Source organism: Embiotoca jacksoni, unplaced genomic scaffold (assembly GCF_022577435.1).
Source record: "Embiotoca jacksoni isolate LCO1_2020_lvr unplaced genomic scaffold, fEmbJac1.0.p SCAF_4, whole genome shotgun sequence".
NCBI lineage: Eukaryota > Metazoa > Chordata > Actinopteri > Embiotocidae > Embiotoca > Embiotoca jacksoni.
The window spans coordinates 8,864,942-8,877,261 of record NW_027185392.1 but is presented as its reverse complement, the minus strand read 5'-3'; the positions used below and the strand labels follow the sequence as shown (position 1 = coordinate 8,877,261).

The window sequence follows — 12,320 nt, the reverse complement described above, 5'->3', positions numbered from 1 at the left end:
AAGCTCTAAGTATAAGCAATCTTTCTAAACAGGCCAGTCCAGACTTTCATGGAGGTAAAGCAGACTCCTGCAACCGTTTCCTCGTCCAGCGCAGCAGGTGAGTAGCAAGAGTTTTTCTTTATGCTGGATGTTGTGCAGGTCTGTTCTTTTTAATAGAACAACCAGTGGCACTCTGGTTCGCGTTTTCATGTCCAACAAAGTTGGGGGTTTTCAGTCCCCGCCTTGCTTCCCCGTAGAACTTGCATGTTTTCTCTCTGAAAGCTTCTTTCAAAAGACTAAAACCAACAACGAGCTGTATTGGCATTGCAGCGAAATATTGAGGGTCGATTTCCTTCAATTCTCATTAACATCAGCTCTGCAGTTTATTTTGACTCAATCCAACAAACTGCCCGCTGTCTTTCTAGTGTAAATACTTACAAACATACCAAATCTGTGTCTGTTCCTCAATGAGAACTCTTGTTTGAGTTAGTAAAAAAAAACCAAAAAAAAACATAGCTCAGCTGCTATTGGGAATTTCTGATCCCCGTTTTTAAAATACAAGTGTTTATTTGTGAAACATCTGTGTAAGACTGCGAGCCAAAGACCGGCTGAAGAATTAAGAGATGAACGAATGCAGTTGGTTTTGGTCTCGGATTGATGGGCGATAACGAACGCGGAAAATCGCCGACCTTATTCTTTTAAGTTTTGCCGGAGGCTCATGGAAGAGTGGGATTGAAATCGTCTGCATGCCGGGTGCTGTATGTTTACATGTTGTTTGCTCATTGTATCCCGGGATAGGTTTTACCTGCTATGACCGTTACTAGCAATAAACGGATGGATGGATGTAGTAATGGCGGTCCGTCTTGACTTGAACGGAGTAAAGCTGCACAGATTGCAGGTTATTCCGACATCTCGGTGACACCCCATGTCCCTTTCTGAAACAAACTTCCTTTTATCCCTAGCACTCCCAGCACAACCCGCTCTGTCAGCCTCTGCTGCAGTTCCGGTCCCAACATCCACCTCCACCGCCATGGTTCCACAGGCCCCCATCCTTCAGCTCATCACCTCCAGCTCTAATGTTGCCTCCACCTTGGCCACTGCCATCACCACTCAGAGTCACACAGGCACCCTGCTGCTGAAGACGGCCACCGGGAGCAGCATGGTGGCCACGGGCCAGCCGCTCCTCATCCAGCTGCCTTTATCAATGAACGGCCAGGCAGGAACGCTGGTCAACATCCCTGTCTCCTCTTTGTCTGCAGTCAGCCAACTCAACAAGGCCAAAACCACTGCTTCCACCGCCACCATTATACTCAAGCCTGCCCCTGCTCCTTCCACTTCCACGGCAACAGTCTCAGCCCCTGCTGCTGCTGCTGCCGCCACTATCCCGGCCCTCCAGGCCTCTAGTCAGATGTCCTCGGGACAGATATCTCTGGCCCGAGCTGTATACCAAGGGGGCGCTGGGGGGATAACTACACCCAATGCTGGGGTGTCTGTGACCACCGCCAGGACACCGGCCCAGTCCGTCTCTGTCGTCGGTGCTATGTCTTCAGTCTCTTCACCTGCGACCTCTGGACCGGCAGCAACAGGTTCCACTGCTCCAGGACCTCCACAGGGGACATCTCTGACATCAAAGACAGGTGGGGGTTAAAACAAAAACAATGACGCTTTCTTGGCTTTTTCTTTTCTTAAACGTATCTCTTAATGAACATTTTCTGTCTTCCTTAGACAACCAAGCTACAGGAACCACTCCCTCCAAAGCGGCCGTGCCACCGGGACGACCCAAAGGCTCGGTCATCGATCTCACCGAGGATGATGATGATGTGCAAGGTAAGACTTGAGTCGGGGCTCTTATTTTCACACGCAGTAACATGAATTGACATAGTAAACAGAACGTATTGGAAGGCAGCCTTCAGGCTAATGGTGTCGTACTGTGTGCTCTTTAGTGACCGGAGTGAAGAGTGCCACTGTTGTGACTCCCACATCTACCCCACGTTCTCACCAAGTCATCAGCATTCCTAACAGTAAACACACCAAATTACATTGACGGCATGGACGGAGGATTTTGTGCACGCATGTGATATTGTGACAAATCAATAAATAATCTCTTAACACTTGATGCTGATTATTGGTCAATAAAAAGATATCTTAATTTAAAATTTTAAAAACATTTATTTTGTCTTTACCGCTAGATTATACGCACTGTAACTTTAATGCTTCCTTTTCCTCAGTTGCAGGAGCAAGGTCCTCCCCTCAAAGCAATCAGAACTCCTCCAGCAACTCTCAAGCAACGGTACATCACCGCCCCCCACTGGTGAGGAATTGGAACTGCTTTTTACATATTTCTATATTTGAAGTGTTGGGTAATTGTTTCTTGCACATGATGCGAAAGCCGTGGATCTTCTGCTGACACACCGTTTATAAAGCCACGGTTAGTCCTGATCGGACTTCTTTTCACGACAAAAAGCTTCGAGCGTTTGAAAGAATTTGATCTCAAGGTGAAAAACGTTTCCACTGACCTTCGTGGACTGACTGAAATGACCGTGCGCTGCTTTTGAAAAGAACAAGCCATGACACCAACGTTCTCTCTTGTAGGACTCTTCAGTGAAATCCCGTACTGGAACCACTGCTGCACCAACCCGGGGCATCGGCGTGTCACTCCCGCCTCTCCCCGCTGCACCCGCACCGCCGCGTTTACCCCCAGAGGCCGAACGGACCTCGCCTCCTCAACAACCTCAGCTGAAGCTGGTGCCGAGTCAGACCGGCATCGTGCTGTCCTGGTGTGTGTCAGAGACTGATCGTACCTGTGCAGCTGTAGAATGCTATCACCTTTATGCCTTCCATCAAGACAATTCAAACAGCAATGCAGCTCAACAGCACTGGAAGAAGATTGGGGAGGTGAAGGCCCTTCCTCTACCTATGGCCTGTACACTCACCCAGTTCCAGTCGGGCTCCACGTACCATTTTGCTGTTCGAGCCAAAGACATCTATGGACGCTTTGGCGCTTTCTGCGAACCTCAGTGCACAAATGTCATCCACCCCAACTCTAGCTGAACCATTAAGGAGCAGAAACAATTTTTTGCCTTTTGAAAGTTTATGACTTCTCTTACTTGTTTTTTTTTGTGTTAGAAACTCAAATATTGTGCGCTGAATACCTACAGTATCTGTAAATATGTCTCCGCATAACAGCTGGACTACTAACTGACAAGGAGAATTGAAGCCGCAGACGGTTGGTTTTGTCTAGTTCATTGTATGTAATGTATTTTTTGTGACTTAAGCTGTTGTGTACATAATTGAATTACTTTGCTCCTCTACCAAGTCAGATATTTATGTTGTTCAATCCTGTTACACAAAACCAGATCTTTTTTCATTACTTGAGGATAAGTGACAGGATTATTCATGTAAACTCAATTGCACAGAAATGTAAAAATGTGTGGTAGAAATGGGATAATAACTTTTGTAAGTTTTGTCTGACATGCAGACTTTGACAAGCATAATAAAAGGTTTTATTAAAGTCTAGGCTAATCAAGTTTGTCACACATTAAATAGCCCATTGTTCAGTCCATAGCTGCTCATTTCACCGTTAATCCAGAACCTCAGATGCAACAGTGCCACTCAGAGACATTGGCACTTTGGTAACGGGATAAGGAGACGTCTCTAACAAACAAAATTTCATATTTTACCAGGTTAAGTAGACACAAATTACTTTGCACAGAAATACTGAATAATTTGTATTTCCCTCATACAGTGATCCAGAAATCCCACGCTTTCTCTACATACCTGGCAGCCAGTTATGAGCTGCAGAACTGCTAACATTACCGATTATCTACAGTATTCATCCTCCTCGTCAACACAGACAAGGGAACATCAGTGTCTCGCATATTTCTCATCCGCTGCTTTTTAACGTGATACAGAGAGCAATAAAAGCAGTTTTCCTATTGTGGAGGAAAAGATCGACGGGTCAAAAGTCATAGGGTTAGTAAAACTGAAAAGCTTGATGCATTATCATGTTTGATGAATGTGCACAATATATTATGTCAGACAATATGGTCTTTTGAAAACTAAAAGGAAGCTGTCAGCTTTAAAAATCACTAGACAGCACAGTCTGCTGGTGTTAAAGCAAACAACCCTGTCCAAATATTTTGATGTGTTAGTGTGTGATATTTGGACACGTGCTCCTGTTAGGAGGCTCACTGCGGTGCAAGAGAAACAGATGGAAACGTTCACGGATCTAGAAAGGCAGTACCTTCTTGGGAGGGTGGCTAGATGGTCCACAGATGGGTCACTGAGGCTAACCACTAAATGCCATTGCTGGGCCCCTATATGCTTGAAACTCCGGGCCAGTGCTGTTCAGCGTCAAACCAAGTTGACAGCGTAGACAGATCACTGGGAATACATAGAATGCTGACCTTATCCCTAATCCTAACCCTCCCACAAGGTAACAACCAACCCGGGGTGCTGGGCCGTGTACGCGGGCCCATTTTACGAGATCCCAGCGGGAAATTCAAAGTGGAATGCCACCTTGGATTTCACATCAACAGTGGTGAAAACTTTAGTCATAAACTGAAGTAATACTCTTTATTAGCATTTATGTCCCATTAAATCAGTCAAAAACACACCCTACTGTCCAACTTCTACAAATGGATGTGTCACTATGGTGTTTGTATGCGCAAAATACCGTGTGATGCGTCGTTTGCAACTGGTGTGCTAATGATCGCTAATCTGACTTTTCTCATTTATTGTACTGGAACGCGGTCAACTTCGGTGTGACGTCATTCCGACCTCCGACCTCTGACTTTGGAGGTAAATGGAGCGCAGCATTTGTCTCTCCCAGCTCCCCATACAGCCTGACCAAAACCAAGGGAGAAACTGGAAGTCTGAGTAGCTCGGGGATTAGTTTTAGGGAAACTGGTCTACCGAAGAGTAATCTTGGATCCATATCGGCTGGCTTATATTGGAGCAAACTGGAGAGAAGAAGAACACAGAAAGGAGAAACGCAGCCTGCCACCAACAACAGACTGTAGTTGTGGATCGGAAAAAGCACAGAGAAACAGAAACTGATACAGTTCTTACTAAAAGTAATCCAGACGTTGGCAGAGGACCAGGTAGGAGTTACTTGCAAGGCAGTAGGATTCTAGCTGGCATTAGACCGATCTGCGTCCTACGAGGACTGGCAACTGGCAGCTACACATGTGGTTTATGTGTGACAACAGCGAGGAGCAACTGTAAATTTGAAAAGAGCAATTATGATTGGTTGAAAATGCCTGCCCTTTAACGACTAGTTTCTCGATTTCTCAGTGACGACCCAAACCATCTGGGGTGTCAAGTTATGTTGGTATAGGATCTAACAGAGAGACAGACTAGAGTCGACGCTAAGGAAGAGCAGTACAACAAAAAACATGGAACAATTCTGACAAAAAGTAATTCAGACAATGGCAGTGGACGAGGTACAGGAACTAAAAGAGTGACAGACTAATGTTCTGAGTGCAGAGTTTGAGGTACAGAACAGTCTACACTGAGCTGGGACATAGAGAAACAAATAGAAATTGGCTCAGACTGAGACAGAAACTGCCACTGCCTCAGAAACAAGGCCTGGCCAGGAAGTGGCCACAAGTCCTGACAAAGGGGGTTAGTATAAAACCTGACAGAGAGACATGAACAGCTAGGGGGCAGAAATGGGGTGTGATAGAGAAATACTGTTTATTTAGGAACAGGCAGAACAGTAGATGGCGGTTCATGGATAGACTGGCAGCATAACATGCCCGAACAGGAACAGAGGCAGGCTCAGACAGCTACACCTGCAGGACCTGAGAGTGTCAGGGACACTGAATGATGAGGGCCTGGGGAACTGAACTGGTGGGTAACAAAGAAGTTCACCTCCAGTTTGGAGTACTGGAGTACAACGTAGAAAGCTTACTGCAGAAACGCGGAGTCAACCGGGAGGCAAGGCAGTCCGGCTAACTGAATGACTGCAAGTGTTTGACGGTAGAGAGACTGGTTTACCAGGCTGCGAAGAGACATAAAGCACCAAAAGTGCTGCATTGGTGTAAATGCTGGAAGACGATGCCTTTTGGAACTCAGGGTGTCGCTGATCCACTGATGGGTCGGCGAGTTCAGAACACCAGAACAGGCTCCAGGAAAGCTTGCTGATAACGGTCCAGATAAAAGGCTGGCGGATAGAACAACCGGTGAAGGTCTTCCTAGCTGGGGGACAGGCAAAGACCAAGCTGTGTGGAAGACAGGAGGAGAGTAAAGTTAATCGCAGGCTCATTCCACGCCAGTTTCTACATTCATGCAGACAATGCCACACACAAGGAGCCAGACTTTTGGGGGGTTTCCAGACAGGACAGGGCCTTTCAGTTGCATCAGCCATTTCTTTGGGACGGCATCAGAATTGCTCCATCCACGGTGAGAGGCATCAGCAGACTTGGGAATAATCATTTGTCTCCATCTTAGTAATGCCACGTCAGAGGCACCACCTTCATGTAAGCTGTAATTCTGCCTATGAGTTGAACAGCAGTTTAAAGTGTTCAGTCTTCTTGGGTCTCTGTTTGCGTTCCTTTAGAGCTCGTCATTGCTGGGGGTTTACTGGAAGGCCAGTTTTTAATATGTATCGGTATTTTGTCCTGTGCTGGTCGTGGATATCCCTTAACAAACACCTTGATGACTTGGTCTGGTCTGGTAATAATTATCTTCTCCTTAGTTGAACTTGGGGGGTGAAGGAGGCAACTGAGGAGGCCTGGAAAACGTAGATATGTTCTGAGAAACAACTCGGTATGTTCAGTTGAGACGCCTTCAAGGAAAGTATTTATACTCAAGTCGAAAACACATTTGGAGAACTTTTTCTAGCATCCAAAGGGGAAGCGAGAGACATGGAATCCAATTGGGTCATATTCCAAAGCCTCAGTTGCACAGGTTGCCGTGTGTAGTCAGCCAGAAGGCTGCCCTAAATAGCAGCAACCAGAGGACCGGCTGGCGGGCATTTACAATGAGACCTCTTGGGCTTGGATAAAGGGGCCCATGAAGCAAGAGACAGGGATTATGAAGCCAGAAAGAATGCAACTCTCTCCCAAGAATCGACACCTTAACGTGGTGGAATGGTTTGTGTGTCTCAGTAATCCTGGGAGCCGTGTTGTCGGGAGCAATAGTGCCTGGTTAGGTCTCCAAAGGCAAATTGGTCCCAGTGAACAGGCCAGACAAAAAGTGATTCAAAATGCCCTGATGGAAGGCACTCATCGGAACTGGGTAACCTTGCCTGAATTGGGGAGACCGGGACACCCTCCTGGAGCCAGAACTGGGAGGGGAGCTCGATGATGTGTAGGGACGCTATGCTGAGATTATCGTTGTATCACACTGCTTGCCCTCCTCGGGAAAACTCATGCCACACTGACTAATTGTCAGACCTATAACTTTGAAAAATTGTAATCAACCTTAATGTAACCCATTGGTTTGCGAACTGCCAGTCTGAAGCCTCTAATTCGGCATTAGGGTTGTCGCCATCTTGCTATTTTTGAACCAGAAGTGACCATATTTGAACATGCTGGGGAGTAGCGGCTGGTGAATTTGACTCAATCTGCTTGAGAACCCGAGGACACTACACGCATCCACATAGCACGTAAACCTGAGTGCTGTATTCAGGTTTACGTGATATGTGGATGCTTGTAGTGTCCTGTGGTGCACAGGCCCGTCAATCAAATAGACATACTCAAACATACTGCTTTTGAGGCCTAATATTGAATGAATGAGGTGATTATTTTCAGCTGAACAACTAATAAGAGTGACTTTAGCGAATGACACCATAAAGACTTGTGGCCCTAGTGGCTCTCTGTGGTATTGCAGTTTAAGGCACTTCCGCATTGGCCACAGTTGTCACACATTAAAGCCACTTATACAGTGTATATTTGTTACACCTTGTCACTTTGTCAATAGTCTACTATTATTATTATTATTAATAATAATATTAATAATATTGTTGTTGTAGTGTCCCATGGCCTCAACACCTTCTGGAACCATCTTCCCCCCTTATTAGAAAAGCAGATTCAGTAGATCGTTTTAAGAAGCTTTTAAAAACCCACTTGTTTCACAAGCACTTTCCACCCCAGTGAATGCTTGCCTCCTGTGTAGTTTTATTGATTCTGTGTCTGATCCCGAGTAACCCGTTGTGTGTTTTATGGTTTTTATATAATTTTAATATAGTTTTATTTTTGTTTTTTTTAACTTGTAATTTGTAACCTCGGCTTTGAAAGGTGATCTATAAATAAAGTTTATTATTAAGAACAACAGTGTATTGTTTTATTATAATAATAATAATAATAATAATACACTGTTGTTCTTGTCAATGATATTATTAACTATAATCATTATTAAAATATTATTAAAATCATCATGATTACGCTAATGTGAATTTATGAGTTTGGTCTGCATTTTGTTTGTTGTTTATTTTATTTACGTTTTTGGCTGGAATTTAAGCACAAGTGTATTAGTGTGACTCAGTTATAATAAGTGTCCAGTTAAGTTATCAAAGTGAACCAGCGTGCACAAAAGCAAGTATCCCTGACTGCAGTACTCGGACCGGGGCGGTGCTCAATGTGGGCGGGGTCAAACGCTTCTCCACCAAAGCAAGAGCTTCGTAAGTGGAACGCAGCCGTCATGAACATACCTGTGTTTACCTGCTGAACGAAGAGCCAGAATGTCTGCCGTGAATCATCTCTTGTTACTAGTAGCCTAACTCAAAACCTTACTTACTTAGTAGTATTTGTCAAATAGGTATACAGGAATTAACCCTCACTGAACCGATGCCGGGATATATCCTGTTCTGAAGGACAACTGTTGGTTTGACCAAAAACATATGGAATAAAAATGTCCTCAAACTAATCTGTAGCAACACGCATTTAAAAAATTAACAAACTGTAAAAAAAGTGTTTGACCAGGAAATACCTTTTTTTTTTCTTCTTAAGTTCTATAAACCCATAGTTACAGTGGTGCAATGTAATTCGTTATATTTAGTTTTAGATGTGACTTTGAGGTCCTTCTCTAGAGTAGTTTCCTATTATACCGTTTTATTCTTGTACTTTACGACATTTAAGAAGGAAATATTGAACTTTATGCTCTATTTCATTTTGACAGTTTTTACACACAACACATATGAAAGTTTATAACTTAGGATTCAAGGTTAATCAAATTTAAATAACCATTAGTTGCAGATACAAACAAATTAATTTACAAAAATCAGGTCCACGTACATATTAATGCATCAATAAGAATAATCTCATAATGTAAGTCAGTATTGCATATTCACAGGAGACTTTCCGTGCATTGAGTATTTGCACTTTTGATACAACCGCTTTGCTAATAACACTCATGTAGCCCACTTAAAGTTTTAAACGCAGGCATTTTTATTTGCATTGCAGTATTGTTTTACAGTTTTGCTTCTTCAAGTGAGGATTCTGAATACCTCCACCCTCCTCCTCCTCCTCCTCCTCCACCCCTGCCAAGTAACTAATCTCCAATTAGACCTCATAGTTTCCTTTTTATTCTCATCTGTGAACGCAGCAACAACAGAGGGAGCCATTGCTCCGTTTAATGAAACATTTTTCTTGACAATTGTTGCAGCAGCCCATGTTTACTGTAGCGTCTTTCTAATTCAAAATCCTACAGAGGGACCCACCTCCATCTCTCTCTCTCTCTCTCTCTCTCTCTCTCTCTCTCTCTCTCTCTCTCTCTCTCTCTCTCAGAAGGGGAGGAGAGCAAGTGATTTGCAGTTTGAGTTGTGCTCTTCGCCAGCCGGAGGTGTGTTTCGGCTCCACACTCTGTATCTCTGCGTATCAGCACCCAGCCATGCAGCCAGCCTGAGTGCCCTGTCTCAACAGCTGAGTTGGCAAAGGGTTACAGCTCATCTAAAGGGAAGGTAGCATCTTGCTTTGAGGACAGAAGATAAAAGAAGACAGACCAGTTGCAGAGAGAGGGGGGATACAACTGAGAGCCCCCCCCCTCGCCTCACTAAACAGAGCAAAAACGGAAGGCTTTGGAGTATTCAATTTTTTCTTTCGTTTTATATTTTTCTTATTCCTCATCGCAGTGCTGGGAGGTGCTTCATCTTTTCATATAGTCTCTCTCTCCATCATTTGCCTCCTCATCTATTTCTCCATCTACCTGGTGTATAATTTCTTATATTTATGAGTGAGAGAAAGGGGAAAAGAGGGGGGAGTTTTCATTTTTATCCTTTCTTTCCACCTTTCCACTCTTCCCTCCCTTTCACCAAACCATACCATTCCTGTCAGTCCCTCCTTGCCATTTCATGTCTTAACTGCTGCTACCAGTTCATCCTCCCCCATCCGACGCCTCTTTCTGTCTCTAAAGTCTGATGTTAAATGAACTTGGATGAATTTTCTTCAAAGACAACTAAAAAAAAAACCTCCTCATGAATGACTCTTTTTTTTTTTCTTTTTTTTTTCTTTTCCTTCTCTTTTGGTCCCTCCACACCCATTTTCTTTGCATCACACTCTTGCGGGAATCTTAAATGTTACTCTAGGTAGGTTAACTATTGTTTAGTGTCTGTCTATCTGTCTGTCTGTGTGTATTTGTGTGTGCTTTACGTATACATAAAACACACATTAACACACACATGCACTCGCACACTAAACTAAAAGAAGAGTGTTCAGTGAGTTGATATTGGTCTGGTCTCACACCGTTTTCACGTCCTTTCCCTCATCTGTCCTTCTCATCATGGCCAGTTGCGCCCTTTTTTAATTGTTGTCTTTGAGAAATCTCTTTATCTGTCCACATGTTGTGACCCCTTTTACATTTACATTAAAGACATCAATTGGATTTGCAACCTGTTGTTCAAAATTAAGTTTAGTCCTGAGAGAGAATCAGAACACTTTCCAGTCACGTTGGTGTAATTTTGTAAATTTCTTTGGGAAACATTTGGCAAAGTTGAGGATATTTAGTCCAAAGTAAATGATATTCCCGTCACGTTATTTATTGAACTGCATTCAGAGTTTGGAGCTAATGGCCATCTCAAGTCATTACGAGTGTATCCCATTTCATGCTTGATTTGTGCTTATTTTCATTCTGCCAGTCCATCAGCAGCCATTAGTTCCTTTACTGCCGCTCTGCTCCTTCCCATCCCACACACACACAGACATACAGATATTTCTTAGAGATGAATTCCCGTGCCTCTGCATGTTTTCAATTTTCCTCCCCCTTTCACCCAGATCTGGCCATTTTTTATTCCTGAAGCTCTCCCCTGTCCACTTGTCTTCATTCTCATCCTCGTCAGGCAAGGTAGACCGATTTCCATTTGCCGGATGTTGATCAGTGAATTAAAGTCGGTCATGCCTTGTGCTGGATTTGAAGTGTCATAGACAGCATGTGCAGGTTGCAGCTAGAGACAGACTGATAGACAGATAAAAACAGATAGAACTTAACATCCCATTTCACCACTACCTTTCTCTTCTCCTGTGTCACATTTCCCTCCTTCCTTTATGTTTTGTTTGATGCTTCGTCTCTAGTGGCGGTTTTAAAGCTTTAGTCTGTTAGCTGATATACACATGGACATTTACCTGAAATTGCCTGTGCGCTCAACCGTAAGGTGAAAATTATGCCTAGTAGCATAGGCCCACAGCAGCTACTTTAGTTTCCACGCCCACCCCCTGCTTATGGACTGATAAAGGGGCTTAATAAATCCCTCTTTCTTGATTCTTCTGAGAGTGGGATGTCATCTTGAAGGAATATGAAGGACCACTTGCTTTGCTCTGTCTTTGCTTTTGTGTCTCAACTCTGCTCCTCTGTAAAACATCTCCACTACAGTCCATAAATTATGTGTTACAGAAAAGAGTTAATTAGGTGAGTAGTGAATTAATATAGCTCTCACTTCTTCTTCTTCTTCTTCTTCTTCTTCGCAAGTGAGCGTATGCACATGCATGAACAGAAGGTGTGTGCCCTGAATGTGTGTGTGCAAGGGTACAGCTGACAGAGCAAGAGTGGGCATGTGTTTTGTGTGTGTGTGTGTGTGTGTGTGTGTGTGTGTGTGTGTGTGTGTGTGTGTGTGTGTATGTGTGTGTGTGTGTGTGTGTGTGTGTGTGTGTGTGTGTGTGTGTGTGTGTGTGTGTGTGTGTGTGTGTATATCTGTGTGTGTATCTGTGTGTGTGTGTGTACATTTGAATGTCTGCATGATACTGATGGAAATGTATTCTGCGTAAACCTTCATCAGCAGGTTTTCTGTGAAGGGTATTTTATATTTTCCACCACATTTGCTTGCACTGTTAAACCTCTCTTCACTCTGCTGTGACTAATTGGTTGTTTATCAGGCCATGCCTTTGATCTTTATCCATTTATTATAT

At 43.8% G+C, this 12,320-nt stretch overlaps 2 protein-coding genes across 14 annotated transcripts in view; both read left to right on the top strand.

The window, feature by feature from the left end:
• The window catches only part of atf7ip (activating transcription factor 7 interacting protein), a 28,246-nt gene extending 24,756 nt beyond the window's left edge, over nt 1-3,490 (top strand). For all 4 annotated transcript variants that reach the window (XM_069167121.1, XM_069167117.1, XM_069167118.1 and 1 more), the window contains 6 exons: nt 33-97; nt 942-1,616; nt 1,705-1,806; nt 1,923-2,000; nt 2,208-2,290; nt 2,572-3,490. In XM_069167121.1, coding sequence (XP_069023222.1) covers nt 33-97; nt 942-1,616; nt 1,705-1,806; nt 1,923-2,000; nt 2,208-2,290; nt 2,572-3,030 — 1,462 coding nt within the window. In that variant the 3' untranslated portion in view covers nt 3,031-3,490. The remainder of the gene's footprint in view (nt 1-32; nt 98-941; nt 1,617-1,704; nt 1,807-1,922; nt 2,001-2,207; nt 2,291-2,571) is intronic.
• Nucleotides 3,491-9,764: 6,274 nt separating this feature from the next.
• The window catches only part of grin2bb (glutamate receptor, ionotropic, N-methyl D-aspartate 2B, genome duplicate b), a 98,073-nt gene continuing 95,517 nt past the window's right edge, over nt 9,765-12,320 (top strand). For 6 of the 10 annotated variants that reach the window (XM_069168226.1, XM_069168225.1, XM_069168230.1 and 3 more), the window contains exon 1: nt 9,765-10,507. The gene's annotated coding sequence lies outside the window, so the exon portion shown is untranslated. Of the gene's footprint in view, nt 10,508-10,538; nt 11,824-11,883; nt 11,912-12,320 lie in introns of those variants that run through there. The other 4 variants (XM_069168222.1, XM_069168220.1, XM_069168224.1 and 1 more) reach the window with 4 other exon arrangements.